This window comes from Microtus oregoni, unplaced genomic scaffold (genome assembly GCF_018167655.1).
Source record: "Microtus oregoni isolate MIOR12 unplaced genomic scaffold, Mior012 000004F_ref0000308, whole genome shotgun sequence".
NCBI lineage: Eukaryota > Metazoa > Chordata > Mammalia > Rodentia > Cricetidae > Microtus > Microtus oregoni.
Genome location: NW_024543063.1, coordinates 31,371,658 through 31,388,947, shown reverse-complemented (window position 1 = coordinate 31,388,947; position 17,290 = coordinate 31,371,658). Strand labels below are relative to the sequence as shown.

At 43.4% G+C, this 17,290-nt stretch overlaps 1 protein-coding gene across 4 annotated transcripts in view; it reads right to left on the bottom strand.

The window, feature by feature from the left end:
• The window catches only part of Ankrd11 (ankyrin repeat domain 11), a 171,850-nt gene that overhangs the window by 18,224 nt on the left and 136,336 nt on the right, over positions 1–17,290 (bottom strand). For all 4 annotated transcript variants that reach the window (XM_041649727.1, XM_041649726.1, XM_041649725.1 and 1 more), the window contains exon 4: positions 9,442–9,580. In XM_041649727.1, the coding sequence (XP_041505661.1) occupies positions 9,442–9,468 (27 nt within the window). In that variant the 5' untranslated portion in view covers positions 9,469–9,580. The remainder of the gene's footprint in view (positions 1–9,441; positions 9,581–17,290) is intronic.

Sequence of the window (17,290 nt, the reverse complement as noted above, 5' to 3'; positions counted from 1 at the left end):
CTAAAGGCATCAACACAGAGCACTAACAAGAACGATGTAACAGCTCAGCTGTTCCATCTTAACCGCCTCCTAACAAGCAGGTCCTGGGTGCCTCTGACCGGTGACAAAATGCCCTGCCAACCTCTACTGGAAAGACTGTGCTGCTGCTCTTAAAAAGAGGTGGGATGTGGAGAAAAGACACTCAGAGTCCATGGTTTGGAAACACAAAGGCTCTCACTTTGCCTCTTGCCTAGCAGCACCTCCACTGCGGTGGAGATTATAGGGGTAAGCCCCTGAGCAGGGCCAAGACGGGTTTAGGGTTCTTCTCCAGGTCACAGGGTACAAACTACACACCCTAGATTTGCCAAAGGGAAAATGCTGATGAGGCTCTCACTGGCAGTAGTTTTCTTCCCTTCCTATCCAGAAAACCCTCTACAGGAATAAACCAGCTTCTGCAATCAGCGGCTGACTCTACTGTAGGTGGAGACAGCTCTAAGAAAGCAGCCTCCGTAGATGACATGACTACCTGTCACTGAAGACTCTGGTCTTCAGCTGGCTTGCTTGGCTTCATCGGGACTTTTTAATGGTTTTTGTTAGCCTCAAAATCATTCTACCAATTTTCTATCAAACTGTTTGGCTTGCTTACTTAGAAGATTTTTAATTTGACAAGCCTATAGGCAGTGACATTCACCTGCTTAACAACTCATAGCAAAACGCCCCTAAATACTCCAGGACACCATCAGCTAGTTTTAAACAAGCCATGATGTACAAATATGAGAAAGGGGGAAAAATTAAGAATATGACGAGAACAAAATGTCAGAAAACCATGCCACTCTCAAAGGCTATACATAGCATCACATACTCCTAGCTGTGGTGAGCTCTGCTTTTGTGCAGTATGTGGTTGATAAATTGCAGGTTAGTTATGTCTTCAGATCATAAAGCATACTGTTGTTTGCTTGTTTAAGTTTGGCACTATACCGAGTCTCGAATGAGCCTCCCAACCCGCGTTTTGTTTAAAATGGTCTCACATTTGAGGCCTAGGCTGGCCTCAAACTCCTAATCCTCCTGCCTTCACCCACAAGGGCTGGAATTATAGGCATGCACAGGCATACCTATACATTTTGTTTAGTTTGAGAGAGGGTCTTACTATGTAGCCCTGACTGACCTTGACCAGGCTGGCCTTAAATTCAAGAGATTTATCCTACCTCTGGTAAAGGTCTTGCTACCATGGCTGGTCACATACCTGTTATTTTAAAGATAACAAAGGAACCTAGTAAAGATGTATGAGGCTAGCATTCTGCGGCTGGGAGCACGCCCTGGGATTTTTCCTCGTGTGGAAACTAAGAACACAAGACCTGTCTGTCCTCCAAAACAGTTGCTGCCAACCAGGGGGCATACAGGCTGGGAGGGGTATCAGGTCTAGGCTTTTTTTTGGGGGTGGGAGCGCGTTTGAGACAGGGCTTCTCTGTGTAACAGCCCTGGCTGTCCTGGAACTAGCTCTTGTAGACAAGGCTGGCCTCAAACTCACAGAGGTCCGCCTTTCTGTGCTGTGATTATAGTGCCACCACTGCCTGGCTAGTATGGGCTTCTACGACAGCAGCTGTCCCTCCCTGTAGCTCAGTGATCACTGACTCTCACTCAACCAAGAGGAGCTCTTAAAGATGCTCAGAGTCATTCAGCACTACTAAAATACTGCTCTGCTGACCTCCCCCTCAAGAACTTCTCATAGTCAAACATCTTAGAACTTACTCACTTTCTTGTCCAAATGTGAGTGGGGACAGGGATGGCTCTGAAATGCGCTTTCCTCAAAGTCTGAACCCTTTCACTGTAAAAGCAGCTTTCTCTAAGCACATGCAACAACTGGCACCCACAACTGTCCAATTTTACTCCACAGCTTCAAAGCAGCAAACTTGAGTGTCTACCAGATTGAGACACTATATTCAGACTTCTGGAGTAAAAGATGGACACCAAAGAAGCCCCTGAAAGGACACTAAAAGTTCTGTCATATGCCATGATTCACAATATACCCAGGTTTAGTGTGTCCAAAAATGGCTGAGCTACCTGACATGGACACAGGCGGTGTTGCAGATGCCCCTGCAGCAGGATAAAGTACCTGCATCCATCACCACTATGAATAGCCTGGCAGTCTGGCTGACCTAAAGTGTGTGCTCAGTTACCCAGCTCCACACCCACTGTCAACAGCTGTATCCTGTTTGTTGGAGGGAAACAGGGCAGGAAGCAGGAACTATTCGTTTCCACAGACAACCAGAGTTCCTCTGACATTTTATACTGATTTCTGTTTCTATTATTCAAATGGAAACAAAGTAGACTTCATATACATTCCAAATGGTATTTGCTAAATTGCTAAGTAGAACACTGGTAAGTCCAAGGCAAAATTTAGTCTATGACACAGTTGAATGAGTGGCAGGTAGAATCACAAGTAGAAGGGCAGCAGGGGAAGGCTGTCCAACTGATCCAAGAGTCCCCTTTAAAACTGCTTTTAAGGCCTTGTTTTGGGAAGAGCCCAAGGGTAGAGAGTCTGAGAAAATAGAAGACCCAAAGACCCTGCCAACACCTAGGGAGAGACCTCAGCTGTGGCAGTTCTCTTAGGCAGATTTGAGCTTGGATGATCCTACTTCTCATCCTATAATCAACAAAGATTGTGACAATGCTGTACTTTTCTACAGTCTTGGCACCCACATGTCTCATGCCAGACCTTGGAGGAAAGGCAGTTGTGTTTTATCACTCGGATAGAAAACACAAGACAACTTCCTAACTTGTGGTTGGGTCACCCATTGACTTTTTCCCCCCTATCACCTGGACCTGCTGGTGTGGCTTTCAGGGAGACTGGATAAATGCACCGGCAGCCTATTATGACTGACTCCTTTCTGCCAGTACATCTATTAGATGCACAGGTTTTTGGCAGCAAGGACAGACTGTGCTTTCCCAGGAACGGATTCCTTGAGTGAAGGGGCAACAATCCAGTTTCCAGCTGTGAGGGTAGCAGAAGCCTACCAGTGCTATTCAACAGTGTCTTCTCTGCTCACTGACCCTGATACAACCTCAGGAACCGATAACCAATGTTCCTATCTATACTTACTCTTTTCTTGCTTATAGTTCATTACACATTCCGAATGCATCTCCATGCTCCTTTACAGCAGCTCTCCTGTGCCTGCCTCCTCTCCCTTGCAGCTCTAAGAGTTTTACTCCCACTGATTCTTTTTTTTAATGTCGTATCTAATAAACTATATAGTCTGGCCACTGAATTTTTTTTAAATATTTATTTATTATGTATACAATATTCTATTTGTGTGTATGCCTGAAGGCCAGAAGAAGGCACCAGACCTTATTACAGATGGTTGTGAGCCACCATGTGGTTGCTGGGAATTGAACTCAGTACCTTTCAATGCTCTTAACCGCTGAGCCATCTCTCCAGCCGCTGGCCACTGAATTTTTTATTTTAGTGATAATTTTCATTTCTGGATCTTTGTTTGATACTTGTGTCTGATCTTATTTTTTCTCCTATTACATTCTACTAGTTTTCATTGTTAACATTCCAGGGTGTTAGTCTAAATCCAGTCTTCAAAGAGCTTTCTGAAACAGCTTTCTTCCCTGTGGTCTATAATTCTGCCGGGAAGTTCTGGCATCCAAGAACCTCGTTAATGACCTTAAACCTGTCCTGCCAGTGTATATGGAAGCACAAATCCAACCCTACTAGTGGAAGGGACAGGTTTCAGAAGAAAAGCCTACAAACCCTCTTTAGAATTATCAGCAAAGACTGGCATCTTTCCTTGACAGACAAATAAATGTCATCTAAAGACTTAGTCATTTTGTGGGGATAAGCACTCTGTGGTGTCTGAGGCCTGGCTTCAGTGTAGAGGGGCTGTAACTACTGAGTGAGGTGTTGTATTTAAGTTCACTTCACAGTGTGAGGATTGCTTTTGGCATTTCTAATTCTAGGCTTTTGCAATGAGACCACTACACCTCATTATGGAAATTGTAACTCTTATTTGAAACTTCAGAATCCAGATGCCAGTATATATAGTCTTGAGACTCCGTAGAGGAACAACTTTTATAGTGATATTTTGAAATAGCAGTAAATTCCTAATACGTACTAATGAAACTCTCTCCATGGAACAGTTTCACATCATTCCTAGATATGGGTAAAGTACAGTGAACACCAACGCTCTTAACAACTCTTGTTTTTACATATCAAAAAAACCCCAACAACAAAACCACCACAACCAACAACCCTACAAAAAACACATGCCTCCCCAACCAAATATTTGACCTGGTCTTGGAATTTAAAGTACAGTGTTTCTGGTCACAAAGTCCCAATAATGGACAAGATACACACTAAGCCATCAGTTGCATCTACCCTAAGCCCTGGGCTACATAGTGTTTAGAGGGTTTACAGAGTGCTGGTCTCAGCAGCCTAACCTGCAGCACAATCACTACATTAAGTAATGGTGGTAATTGCTAACTGCACTTTCATTTTTGTGAGGGTCTTATCACCTGTGCTGTGATAAGTGACCCCTCACATCTATGTGCCATGGCATCCCTATCTGGAGTAGACTCTTCTATTCTTGTTCCTCCTTCTTAGAAATGGATTAGTCATCTGTAGGGGGGTAGTGAGATCAGATACAAGTCAGACCATGTCTTGGCCTTTGTGACCTCTGCAGATTGTTTCTTCAAGTTCTAAACCAAGGGTAACATTTAAACTCTGACTGCACACTATTTTCCCAGAATCACATAAGGCATATGCCTGCAGGACGCATGCTTGCTGTCGCATAGTTCAGCAGCAGAATGTGAGGAGTAACAAAGATCCACATAACGATCAGGACAATTTTAAAACCTGCCACTTATTCTCACTACACAGCACATGCTGAAGATTAGAAAATAATAAAGCAACACGTTCAGACATCTATCAATCCTGCCTGGCAAGACCCCAAAACATTGGCAATACCGTTGTGTTCCACAAGTCAGAACCTGACAAATGGGAAGGATGAGGCAGAGCAGCAAAGGCAAGTCTCAAAGTCCCACAGTGTATAACCAGGACTAAACTGCCTGGCTCCTGTACTTGCCTGCCACTTCTCCTTTTACCTTGGCTTATTTTGCTGTCTCCTTGCTATAAATGCCAAACAAAAGCCCCAAGCCTTGGTATCAAGGATGTATTATGCCATGGTTTGCTCTCCAGAGCAACTGCCACTGAATTTTGGAAAATAAAGAATTTAAGCCAGAAAGAAACTTCTTTGCTAGTCCATGATCTCCTTTGTTGAAGAAAAAAAAAATGGCTAGGTCTGGACATGAAAAATGGCTGAGAAATACACCAGACCACCCACTTCTCAATTATGTAAAATATTTTATTTGGATCTGTTTCTTCACAAGTAGTCACATGTGGTTCCTAGGCTAATCTCAGACTCCTCACTGGGCAATCCTAGCATGCTGAGCTGAGGCTGCTGGTCTATAGATCATAGCTGGGGTATGCCAAAAATCACCATGTTCTCACAGTATTTTCCCTGCCATGACTCTGGCTAGTGAGTCAGTGGCCTGGTAGACAGGATGTAGACTCTACTCTCTCATTTGCCATGGTCCAGCATCTGCCAATTTGCAGACGACCTAGTGAACAAGTTTTGGTGGAGAAGCCTCCTTAGCCCAAACTCACTATCTCGATACCAAGCATTCTGAGTTTCACAAATTCCTACACAGTTAATGGCAAGAGACTAGAAAAACTGAGGGAAGAAGACCTGAGGAATGAACACCTAACCGAATGCCTAAGAACTTAGGAGTCAACGTGCTGCACAACCTTGAGAAGAGAGTCTTGTTCAAAGGCATAAGCAATACCTTTTATTCCCTCCCTTGTTCCAAAGAAGCACTGAACACTGGGAAGAGGCAATTGCTGGCTCCAATATTTGACTATGACATATGCAACGGAGCAGGTGGTTTCTGTGTGAATCCTAGAAGATTAGGTAAGTGGCTATTTACAGATTTTTTTTTAAAAATTAGTGAGAAATTTTCCAACATAAAATGGGAGCCAGACATCATAATTCCATAATAAAAGCTTCTCCCCCCCACACTCCAAAACACTATGTAGCATTAGATGGTCTATAACCTCACAGAATCTACCTGCCTCCTAAGTGCCAGGATGAGAATGCCTGCTACCACACCAGGCCACCATGAATATTTTGGTGCAGGAACTCTATAAACTGAGACCAGACCAAGACAGCAGGAGGAAAAGCTCGTCAACAGGTCAAGGTGGTGTCTGTGGTCAGTCCCATGATCTGGTCTGGAAGAGGTCACAAGGGAGTGGGGATAGTCTTATATTCTAAGGTGGGGCACTGACCCTGGGCTGCCTGGTTTTCTATATAGACAACTAGATCTGCTTCCAGTCTTGCCAACGTGTCACAAGGGTCAGTTGTTCCACTGCTAGCTGTCAGAAATGTATTTTCCCAGTCTCTTCCCCTGCACTACCAACCCTAAATGCTTCTGGATATGCTCTTGTCCACAACTTCCGGGCATTGTGATGACAATTATGTTGCACCACCATACAGAAGTACAACCTTGGGAGGGCAAGTTTTTCACCAGGCTGACTCACAACAGACAAAACTGTATTGTTCTTGGCAGGCTGCCCTCAGTCCTGACTAAGCACTGGAAGGCCGCACCTCCAGTGGGCTGGGTCTCATCCAACAGGGTCTGGGAAACTGGAAAACAATTTGTATGGTTTGGTGGTCTGAGGCTAGCCAGTATTTTGACACTTGAGGGCGCAGCAGAGAAAGCTCACTATTTGCTACTGGGAATCCTGATTGGGGTGGGGGTGGGGGCATTCCTTGTGTTTCAGGGCTAGGCCACTTATGTCATCATAAGTACTGAATTGTATATTATCAGCAGAGGGCGCTGGAGAGACACTGTAGGGTCAGGAATGGCTAAGCTGTTGGCCTGGGGTTTGCACTTAGTCATAATAACATAATTTTAGAGGTAGAATGTGCTTAGTATGACTAAGCCAAATACTTCGAGGGAAGTCTGAAAACCCTAAGAAGACAACCAGAGAGATCCTATCTCATTCACTATTTTATCAAGTTAAAACTCTTGCAGATGCCAGCACTTTTCCAGTTTCTAGAACTCTTAGCCAAAATAAAAGTCCTTTATATGGGGGAAAAATACCCACCACACAATCCTCACCTGTCCCGTTGTGTGGGGTGTGTGGGGAGGTTATTCCTGAATAACGTGGTGGGTGCTCCTGCAGATAGGTGACAGATAGGGGCCTTCTACCCTATCATACCCCATCTCTATGCTTCTTTGGGGGAGAAGGAGAATATCTTAGGTATCTTAACTCACCAAAAAGCGCTGAAAAGAAAGGCAGTTTAAGAAGAAAAGCGTGTGTAAGAAAGTGAGTAAGCAGAATGCACGGGAGGAAGACAAAGATTCGCTAGCCTTCTAAAGCTATCTGTAATTCCAGTGCTTAAGAGATGAAGGCAGAAGGATCAGAGTTTGACAGCAGCCCATCGCAAAATATAAAGATAGCTAAGGTTGGGAATGCAGATCAGGGTAAAGACTTACATACATAAGCTTTGGATTCTATTTCCAGTGCTACAAAATAGAGTGAAGAAATAAACTAGTAAACAAAGGAGTTCAACTTTGCACACGAACATCAGTATCATCTAACTGGAATGACTAGTGTTATACTAATGAAGCAGACTCACAAATGTTATTAGCCCTCAAAATAATAGTAAACATAGAGCAGGGCATACTCATATTTCATATGTATGTCTACAGCTCAGTTTTGATTGAAAATACTTCCAAATATATTTCCAAAATTCTAAGTCTCCCTAGCTGAGCTCCTGCTGGTATGAACATGTACAGACTGATAGTACCCCCCCTCAGCACAGGTTGAAGGATGACCACAGAGTACAGTGGGGACAGAGACTCACAAAGGCACATCACTGATAAACACAGGTCCAAGAGGCCCCCCATAGCCCCTGAGGAAGAATTCTCTCCAGCATGACAATATGAATCACCTTTCACAAATCACAGGGCTCTCCTAGGCAGCACAAAGATTTGCCTCATTAACACTCTATAGCAAGACTTTCAGAGAATGTGCGACCACTTCAGAGGCTGTATTTCAATCCCCTACAACCACTGTCCAAAACACGAACAGTCAACAGGGAATACCATGCTTTGCAACAACCAAATCAAGAGAGAGTCCTCCAACTCTACACACACAAAAGGAAAAAGGCATTCAGGTTTGATCTGGTTTTCTCTGGGTACATCCCTATGAGTTCCAAGGAAAGGTGTTGTCCCTTCTACCCAACCCAGCCTCTCCATTACAGCAGAACAGAGATGGAGGAAAGCCTGATATCCACATATTTCTGCTTTTCCTTGGAAACATCTGTGATAGAGAATGGAACATTCATCCCTGTCCCTTCTTCATCTAACGTCTCTACAAAGCATCCACTCCCAAACACCAATAAATTAAAGGAGTCATGCGCATCAACTGCCCTAGAAAGTAGCCTCATCTCAATATCTTTCTTTAACAACCTTGTCTCGTGCCCAGGACACTGCCTCAGTATACATTTCTGGAGCCTGAGACTAAAGATAAAACACAATGTTCTCAGTCAGGTCACTCCAGGCCTCTGCCATTCTGGTGTTTCCTGCCCCATAAGTTATTTATTTAAGGGGGGGTGGGAGAGGGAAGGAAGGAACAAAGAAAGAAGGGAGGGAGGAAAGGAAGGAAGGAAGGAAGGAAAGAAAGAAGCTGAAGAAAAGTCATGACCAGTAGAGGGGAGGAGTACCGTCTGGGTACAAAGATCATCAAACACAGGAGGATTTGCAAGCCAGCAGCAGAGACCAGGGTTCTTCCTGGAGTAGCCCAAGACAGAATCAAACTGGGAATATACACAATGAGGGGTAATAACCCCAACCTCTATACATGTCCAGGTATACTCCTGTTCTGAATCTTTTTTTAAGATTTATTTATTTATTATGTATACAGTATTCTCAGTACTCTGCAGGCCAGAAGAGGGCACAGATCTCATTACAGATGGTTGTGAGCCACCATGTGGTTGCTGGGAATTGAACTCAGGACCTTTGGAAGAGCAGGCGGTGCTCTTAACCACTGAGCCATCTCTCCAGCCCCTCCTGTTCTGAATCTTAGATCTATCCATTTTCAGGAAAGACTATATACCAGCTGATTCATGTTCAGGGTTCTGTTTTTTTGCTACAAATAATAAAATTTAATCCATGTGTCCTGGTAGCCCTGCATGAACTTCTGGAAAATACAGCAGGGAACATAGACCCTTGCAAGTTTGTTATCTTCAGATGAGGCTTTTCTGTTAAAGACACGGGCTCAACTTGGAGGAACCATCACTGCAAAGGCTGATGCAGCAGCTACACCAAGAATCTTCCATGGATTCAGTGTTAAACCGGGAAGGGCAAGGGATGGGACAAGTGGCCCCTGTCTGGTACCTGTGTCCGAGTCTTTCTGCTCTCCATTGGCCCCCACAGTGAAGGGCAGCTTCCTCTTGGTGGCTCGTTCTCTCACCTCCTTCCCTCCATCACTGCGGTCCAGCTTTGGAGTCTTGGTTAGAGAAACTTTATCTTTATCCTAGAAAAGAAAGTGACACTTTCACATATAATTCCCAAATTAATTCCTCAAATCAGTTATGACTTTGCTTCATGTGCCAAAGAAAGCAAATCTGTTACTGGGGCTATTAATGGCCACTCCTGTTTCCGGCCACATGTGCTAAGCCAGGAAGTGTTGCAGGAGGTCCTTCCGCTCCTCCAGCCTATAGCTGCTGAGATACCAGCCCATTGGGGCGTGGTCTCTCTCCCTTTAAAAAAGCGGCCACTTCCCTCTCCCCTCTCTCTTCACTTCCTGCTCCGCCAGCAACTAGACTCCCTTCCTGGTTGTGCAGAGGGCTGTTGTCTGGGATGGTGATCTGTAAGTTTTTTCCCCTTTAAATAAACACCACCCTATTAATCATAATTCCAAACTGGTGTGGCATTGTTTGTGACTTACGCCTTCAAGGAAGGCTATGTTGGTGACATGGACTAAAAAGATAGAGCTGACTGCGGTTTGGCATTGACCACAGGCCCATAGTACATGCTGCTCATCCTTTAACTGAAAGCTGTGCAAATGAAGAAGGAGCAGGTTGATTTCTGTCCCATACTATTTCCCTAGAGGAAGTATTGTTAATGAGGAACAATGAACTTTCCCTACAAAGTGGAATCAAACTATTCACCATAACTCTCATAGGGAAAAAGTGCTTACAGGGGCTTTTAAAGGTGCACCCTCACTTTGTCCAAGGGTTAAGCCCTCAAGTGACTCCAACAACCTTACAACCCCTTTCTGTGCCCATCGAACATTGGCTGAATTGCAGCTCTGCAGTTCTGCTCCTGGGTGATATAATGTACTCTGCCCGTACTTTCTACCTTACCCAGGGCCAGAGATACTGGAAGGTAGCATATCTATAGGTAAGAAAACTTCAAATCTATGTACCTAACCATAGCTACTATGCGAGAGGCTAGAAGGAGGGTCTCTCTTACAGGGTACTAACCCAGGAGCTTTATAATTCTGGCCACTTATCCCTACCCCACCACACACACACAACACATGTACATGCCAACGCCAGGTTGGTCATGAGTAAGTCCAGAATTTGTTTCATCAAAAACATCAGTATGGGCCAGGTGATGGAGGCAAACACCTTAAATCCTAGCACTTGGAAGGCAAAGGCAGGTGGATTTCTGTGACTTTGAGGCTAGCCTTTTCTATAAAGTGAGTTTTAGAACAGCCATGGCGTGAAAGAAACCCATCTTTTTTTTAAAAATATTTTTATGGTTTATTTAACTTTATTTTATGTGCATTGGTGTGAAGGGTAGATCCCCTGGAACTGATCTTCAGACAGTTGTGAGCTGCCATGTGGGTGCTGGGAATTGAACCCGGGTCCTCTGGAAGAGCAGTCAGTACTCTTAACCACTGAGCCATCTCTCCAGCCCAAGAAACCCATCTTTAAACAACAAAAACAGGTGTGCATGTACAGTGTGTCTAGGTTCCACTTCTGGGGGAGGTAGATGCAATGTACCTCCCCCAGAAGTGGAACCTAGACACACTGTACATGCACACCTACCATGTAGATTCTGAAAATGCTCCATACAAAAGCAAGTCTGTATTTGAGGCCTAGGTCACACGATATTTATACACACAGAGCATGGAGTCATGGGGGCAGGGAAAACATGAAGAATAGCTAGACATCAAAACCCAGGCATATACAGAACATGATGGTGGGAGCAGGAGGTCCCTTCACAAATGTTGCAGGTGTTGCTATCTACACTATAAAGGGAAATTTGTCTGGCAAAGTAACAGTTAGCACTGTGACCACTATACCCAGACCCAAGAAGAACTAGAATCAGGCTGACCTGAGGAAGTCTACAAGTGAGGTTTATCAATTCCAATCGACAACTTGGAGGGGACATGGAACAATCAGTTCTGAGTCTTTGGCCTCTCTAGCAGTCACCACAGAGGGGGGGCTCTGGCCCTGACTTCCCTCACAGATGGTACTATCCTTTATAGCAGCCAAGCAGAGAGCCTCAGAAAATACACCAACACATACCTGCTGGAGTACATGAACACTGAGGTATGATAGAACCTAGAGGCCGTCTGCAAACACAGCACACTTAAGACTGACTGGTAAACGTCATTCATATTTAAAGTGAAACAGAAGGGGCTGGAGAGAAGGGTCAGCAGTTAGGAACATTTGTTGTTCTTGCAGAAGACTGGGGTTTGACTTCCACCACTAACATGGTAGTTCACAAATACCTTGAACTCTAATTCTAGGGTTCTAGCGCTCCTCTCTGACCTCTGCAGGTACCAAGCACATACCTGGTACACAGATACAAATGCAAGCAAAACACTCACTGATAAAATTAAATGAATAAACCTAATTTAAAAATTAAAAGATATTTTTTAAAAACAGTGAAAAAGAAGCTGTATTTGTGTGTCACTTTAAAGTTTTCACATTTTAAAAAAAGATAAAAACTACCAGCTCTTTGTGTAGGTAACTAGCTGCCACACAATCACCTGTTCTCAGGGTTAAGCCTCCATGTTACTGAAACAGTCATGGATCCACTGCCCACGGCCACTTAACATTGCCATGTTCAGATAAAACACGTGTGCAAAGGCTCAGTATCCAGCTGGTGCTGCTAGTGACAGGTGACTGGATCATGATGGCAATAATCTGACCCACCAATGAGTGCAAAGCTGACAGATGAATGGGAAGTGGGGCCGATTAGAAGAAACAGGTCACTGGGGGTTCAACTTTTAAAAGAGTGTCTTGTATGTCTTGCCTTCCTCTCCTTTATTCCCACCTAGCGGTGAGAATTATGCCCTCTAGCCATGATTCATATTCTGTCTCTGTCTCTCTGTCTGTCTCTCTCCTCTCTCTCTCTCTCTCTCTCTCTCTCTCTCTCTCTCTCTCTCTCTCTCTCTCTCTCTGCCTCATCCATTCCAAAAGAGATGGGGCAAAAAGACTGAACCCTCTGAAAGTGTGAGCCTCTTCCATTGCCACCCCTGTGCAAACAACAGACAAAAGAACCAAACAACAACAAAACATAAGCACATCCACACAAACAAAACTTTAAAAAAAATTGGGGGCGGGGAGTCATACTAATACACCTGGCACTCTACTGAAGACACATTCAGAGCTCAACACAGAACTAAATGCTTAAAAATGAGGTTCTCAAGAGTGAATCTGGACTCAAAATTTTGTTTTGCAACTGTGAAAAGACAGCATAGTTCCAACTAGTCTGAGCATTCCCCACTAGAAATGAAACTAACTGTGTTACAGAATGTTTTCTTCCGAAATTGAGCCAAGTCTGATCAACATCTCCTGTGAAACTGTAACATGTCATAAAAATGGTCAAGGTGGCAACAATATGGTACCTGAAACAGCCACAGCCCTGACCCCATTCACCCATGTGCTGGGCTGTGCACACATAGTACATACAGAAAAGCTTGCCTTAATCAATTCCATGACTTTCATTATAAAAATTGCAGAGAGGAAATTTCAGGACAGAGTCAATGTATTTGGAACTTTGATTCACTGGCCAGTGACCTTAAAAGCAAAAACCAAACAAACCAAAAACCAAAAAAAAAGAAAATTCAGTAAGGGCAAAATACTATACAGGACACCAATAACCGAAACTTGTGAACCAAATCATTCTACACACTCTGGTAGAGAAGTTCACCTAGTAGCCCTAGCAGTTCTGTGGCACACACTTCAATGGACTCTGTTCCAGTCACTGGACCCTGATGCCACACATGTTATTACTGCATCTTTTTTTTTTTTTTTGATTTTTTCGAGACAGGGTTTCTCCGTAGCTTTTGGTTCCTGTCCTGGAACTAGCTCTTGTAGACCAGGCTGGCCTCGAACTCCCAGAGATCCGCCTGCCTCTGCCTCCCGAGTGCTGAGATTAAAGGCGTGCGCCACCACCGCCCGGCTTATTACTGCATCTTTATATTAAAATCAGAGCTTCAGCCCTCCAACTTTCAGGGCAATTTTAACTTTAATTACAAAAGGTCCTTTGAATGTCCAAGTGAACTTGCAAGGATTTCAATGGCTTTAAGTTGAATTTATGTACCAAGTGGAAAGGGAAGCACCTAAAAGACAATAAATTTTCTGATGTGGGAGTCCTTTGTGTGCTGTGATTACCATTGATGAATAAAGAAACTGCCTTGGCCTGCTGATAGGGCAGAACTTAGGTAGGTGGAGAGGACTGGACTGAATGCTGGGAAAAAAGACGGGCGAAGTCAGAGAAACCATGGAGCCACTGCTGGAGATAGATGTGTTGAAACCTTGCTGGTAGGCCACGACCTCGTGGTGATATACAGATTAATAGAAATGGGTTAAATTAAAATGTAAGAGTTAACCAGTAAGAAGCTAGAACTAATGGGCCAAGCAGGATTTAATTAGTTTTGTGTAATTATTTCAGTTCTGGGCGGCCGGGACAAACAAGCGGCCCTCCTGCTACAGTTTTCTAAATTCATTAAATACAATTATTAAAGTCTTCCTAATATAATATCTTATCAATTTCAGGCTACAGGTATTACAACACATCCTCCAAAATAATTTATTTAAAAATGATTTTTATTAATTCTGCCTACTTTTAAAAAAATGATTTCCTTCTTTCCTACCACCCTTTTTTTTCTATGACAAAGTCTTATTCTGTATCCCTAGCTGGCCTCAAACTTTACCAGGTTGATATCAAAAAACAGAGATCTTCACACTCTGCTTCTTGAGTGTCAAAGTTAAAGGTATGTGCCATCATGCCTGGCAAGATCTATTTCATTTATAAGTGTATGTGTGTGATAATTCATATGAATGCAGATGCTCTCAAAGGCCAGAGGAGAAAGATGAGTCTCTGATTTGTTTGTTTTTGAGAAAGAGTCTTACTTTGTTAATGTATTATAGCCTGAGTCTGAACTCTTTAAACTTCTGAGAGGTGGGATTATAGATGTATCATCACACCCAACTGTAAATATATTTTACAATTTTAATCCCTGATTTTTCATTACATTAAGAAGTAAATTTTATATAAAGGATTTGCATTGCAACATCTTGCCCAAATCATTGAGTCTTGTAGCTTTTGTGCAAATTCTTAGGGCATTTCCCGATAGATATCTTGGGAAAAAAGGAAGCTAATTTTCTCCTTTCCAATCTCTTACATCTGCTTCTGTAGTCTTGTTATTGTGCTGGCCAAACCTGGCAGCACAATACTAGGTATCTTTCCAACAGTGGAGATACTAGGTATCTTTTTGCCTTGTTTTCAAACTGATACAGATAAGTCCACATAAAACATGAGAGGGCTTAAAAAGGAATTCTAGACACTAAAAAACAAGTTTATCTGCATTTTTCCTCTCCCCATCCCTCAACTGTATTTGCTTGAGGTGGCATGCTGTGGCTCCTTTAAGAGAGGTCTTACTGATTCAGCGGTAGTAGCTGGCAAGTTTGGCAGCTTCCCAGCTGTGGGTGGTACTGCTAGCACTAACTCTGACTCTTTTGGGAAGTCAAGCATTTGGGTGGGGTTTGTGAATAATGTGCTGCGGCTTGCTTGGTGGCAACGTGGACTGGCTGTGTTCCCGGAAGTGGGGCAGTGTGCACAAGTGGCTCCACCTGAACGGAACAAGCAGGCAGCGCCATATGTACACTATTAATGGAGCAGTTTAAGTTTTAAGAAGCACTTAGCATTTTAGGAAGTGTTCCTGGACAGTAAAGAATTACAGATACAGAGTAGTACAGATTGAGACATAAGAGACCTCAAAAAGGGTTAGTGTTGGATAAATGTACACAGGCTTGGAAGAGAGGGAAAAAAAAGAGTACAGAGAGCTGGAAAAGAAGTAAATGGTTAAAAAAAAAGGGTAAAGTCTTTAAAAGTGATAGAATAAAAACAAGCCATGTAAAGATGAAATATGAACAGAGAGTCTGGATTATGTATATTATTGTGTTATATTTGAATTTTTGATTGTGAATGAGCTAAGCACAGAGACATTTCACTGTATGGGCTGCTAAGCTAAACCAGCATGTATATTATAAAGGTATCATGACTTCAAAAATTTGGGTCTAAGGATATGTTGCTTTGGAAAAGAGGTTTTTCTCTTGTTTCCACAGAAGATGAGAACCTGTGGAACAGAAGCCAACCAGGGACTATGATTAGTGATTTGCTGCCCGACAGCACTGGCTAGCCCCAGGAATGGTTTTGGGAAAGAATCCAAAGCATGGCCAGTTTTGTTTGTCATGGAGCAATACTAGGGCTCCATAAGGAGCTTTGATATTGCAAAGACCACTAGATATTATGGCATATACAGTGCGCGCACACACACACAAGGAGGGAGGGAGGGAGGGAGGGTGTTCTTAAATTAAGGGATGTACTAGCCTTGAGGGGCCCACCCAAAGATCCTCCTTATGTTTACCAAGTCTGTATAAGATAGTTTCTCAGCTAAGAAGCTGATCCAGAATGCCCTAGGAGAATCCCAGGAGAGGCTGCTCTTCACTCTCTTCTGGGAGGCTTATGCTGAGATTCAGATGACCATCTGTCACAGGAAAATGAGAATGGTTCTGAACTGGGATGAGAGATATCACTTCTTGCTGAGTTGTCTTGGTTAACACAGCAACCCTATAGCTCTCAACATAGCATGGTCAACAAGGCAGGGAATTTGCTGGTTTCTACTTCAGTTTAGATGTTACAAAGGTGTTGAGTACATCTTCTCCACACGCCAGCTTGTACCACTAATGGGTGTGTAGCAAAATATGTAACAGGACCACATGTTCTTTCCTTTCACAAATACTTTACTTGGCATGACTCATTTGGGGGTAAAAATGAAAAAAATAGGTTGCTTTTGACAACATGCAACTGTATCTGAGAAAATGAGTTCACAGGGTCCTGTCACCAGCAGGTCCTCCCTCATGATCCCTGAGATCCTACACACTCCCTAAGGAAGAGACTACATTGTGGAGTCCTCTTACTAGGTTCCACCCTGAATGATCAGATGAGGTAGGAAAAATCCACTAGTGCTAAGCACTGCCAGCAGTATCACACAGCAATTTCACAATTACCATCAATCTCCAGAATAGATCTGGCCCTTTGCGGTACAGTATAAGTAAGCAATCAAACAAAGAAACAAACAAAAAAGACATGGCTATCTTGTTGGAAAACAAAAAGCTTAAATCAAATCCATGTACACTGCCCATGGTCAATACATAATCCAGATTTTGCAGTCTCAGTACTAATTCAGCACAGCTCAACTTGTGTCTTCTCAGCTAACAATAACCCAAGCCAACCTGAAACAACAGGAATTATTTATTGTTATGAGGCTGTTAGAGCCTAATTTCTACAGCTTTAATCATGGATTACCCGTTCACACCTGCATGTCCGGCCATGAACCATACACCCGACAGGCATCACTTCTTCCACGACAACTTCTAAGACTCACGTATTAGAAAAACTAAATATTCTGAGCAGAGCTTCTTCATCTTTGTCAGTCTGGCCACTGGCAGGTCCAATCTTTATTTTCCCCAATCTACACCTTAAATCTACTTGGTGCTGCATGAAACCCAAGCCTAATATTTTGGGGGGGGGGGGGGGGGGGGATTCTGTGACTCCTACTTACGTCACTTGTGTGGCCATAAGAAGTTTTTGCACAAAACAAGACAGCCAAGCAACACACAGATCTCAATCTCTCTCTCTCTCTCTCTCTCTCTCTCTCTCTCTCTCTCTCTCTCTCTCAACAAGTTCACTCTCTAGAAGGTAGTGGAAGCTCACT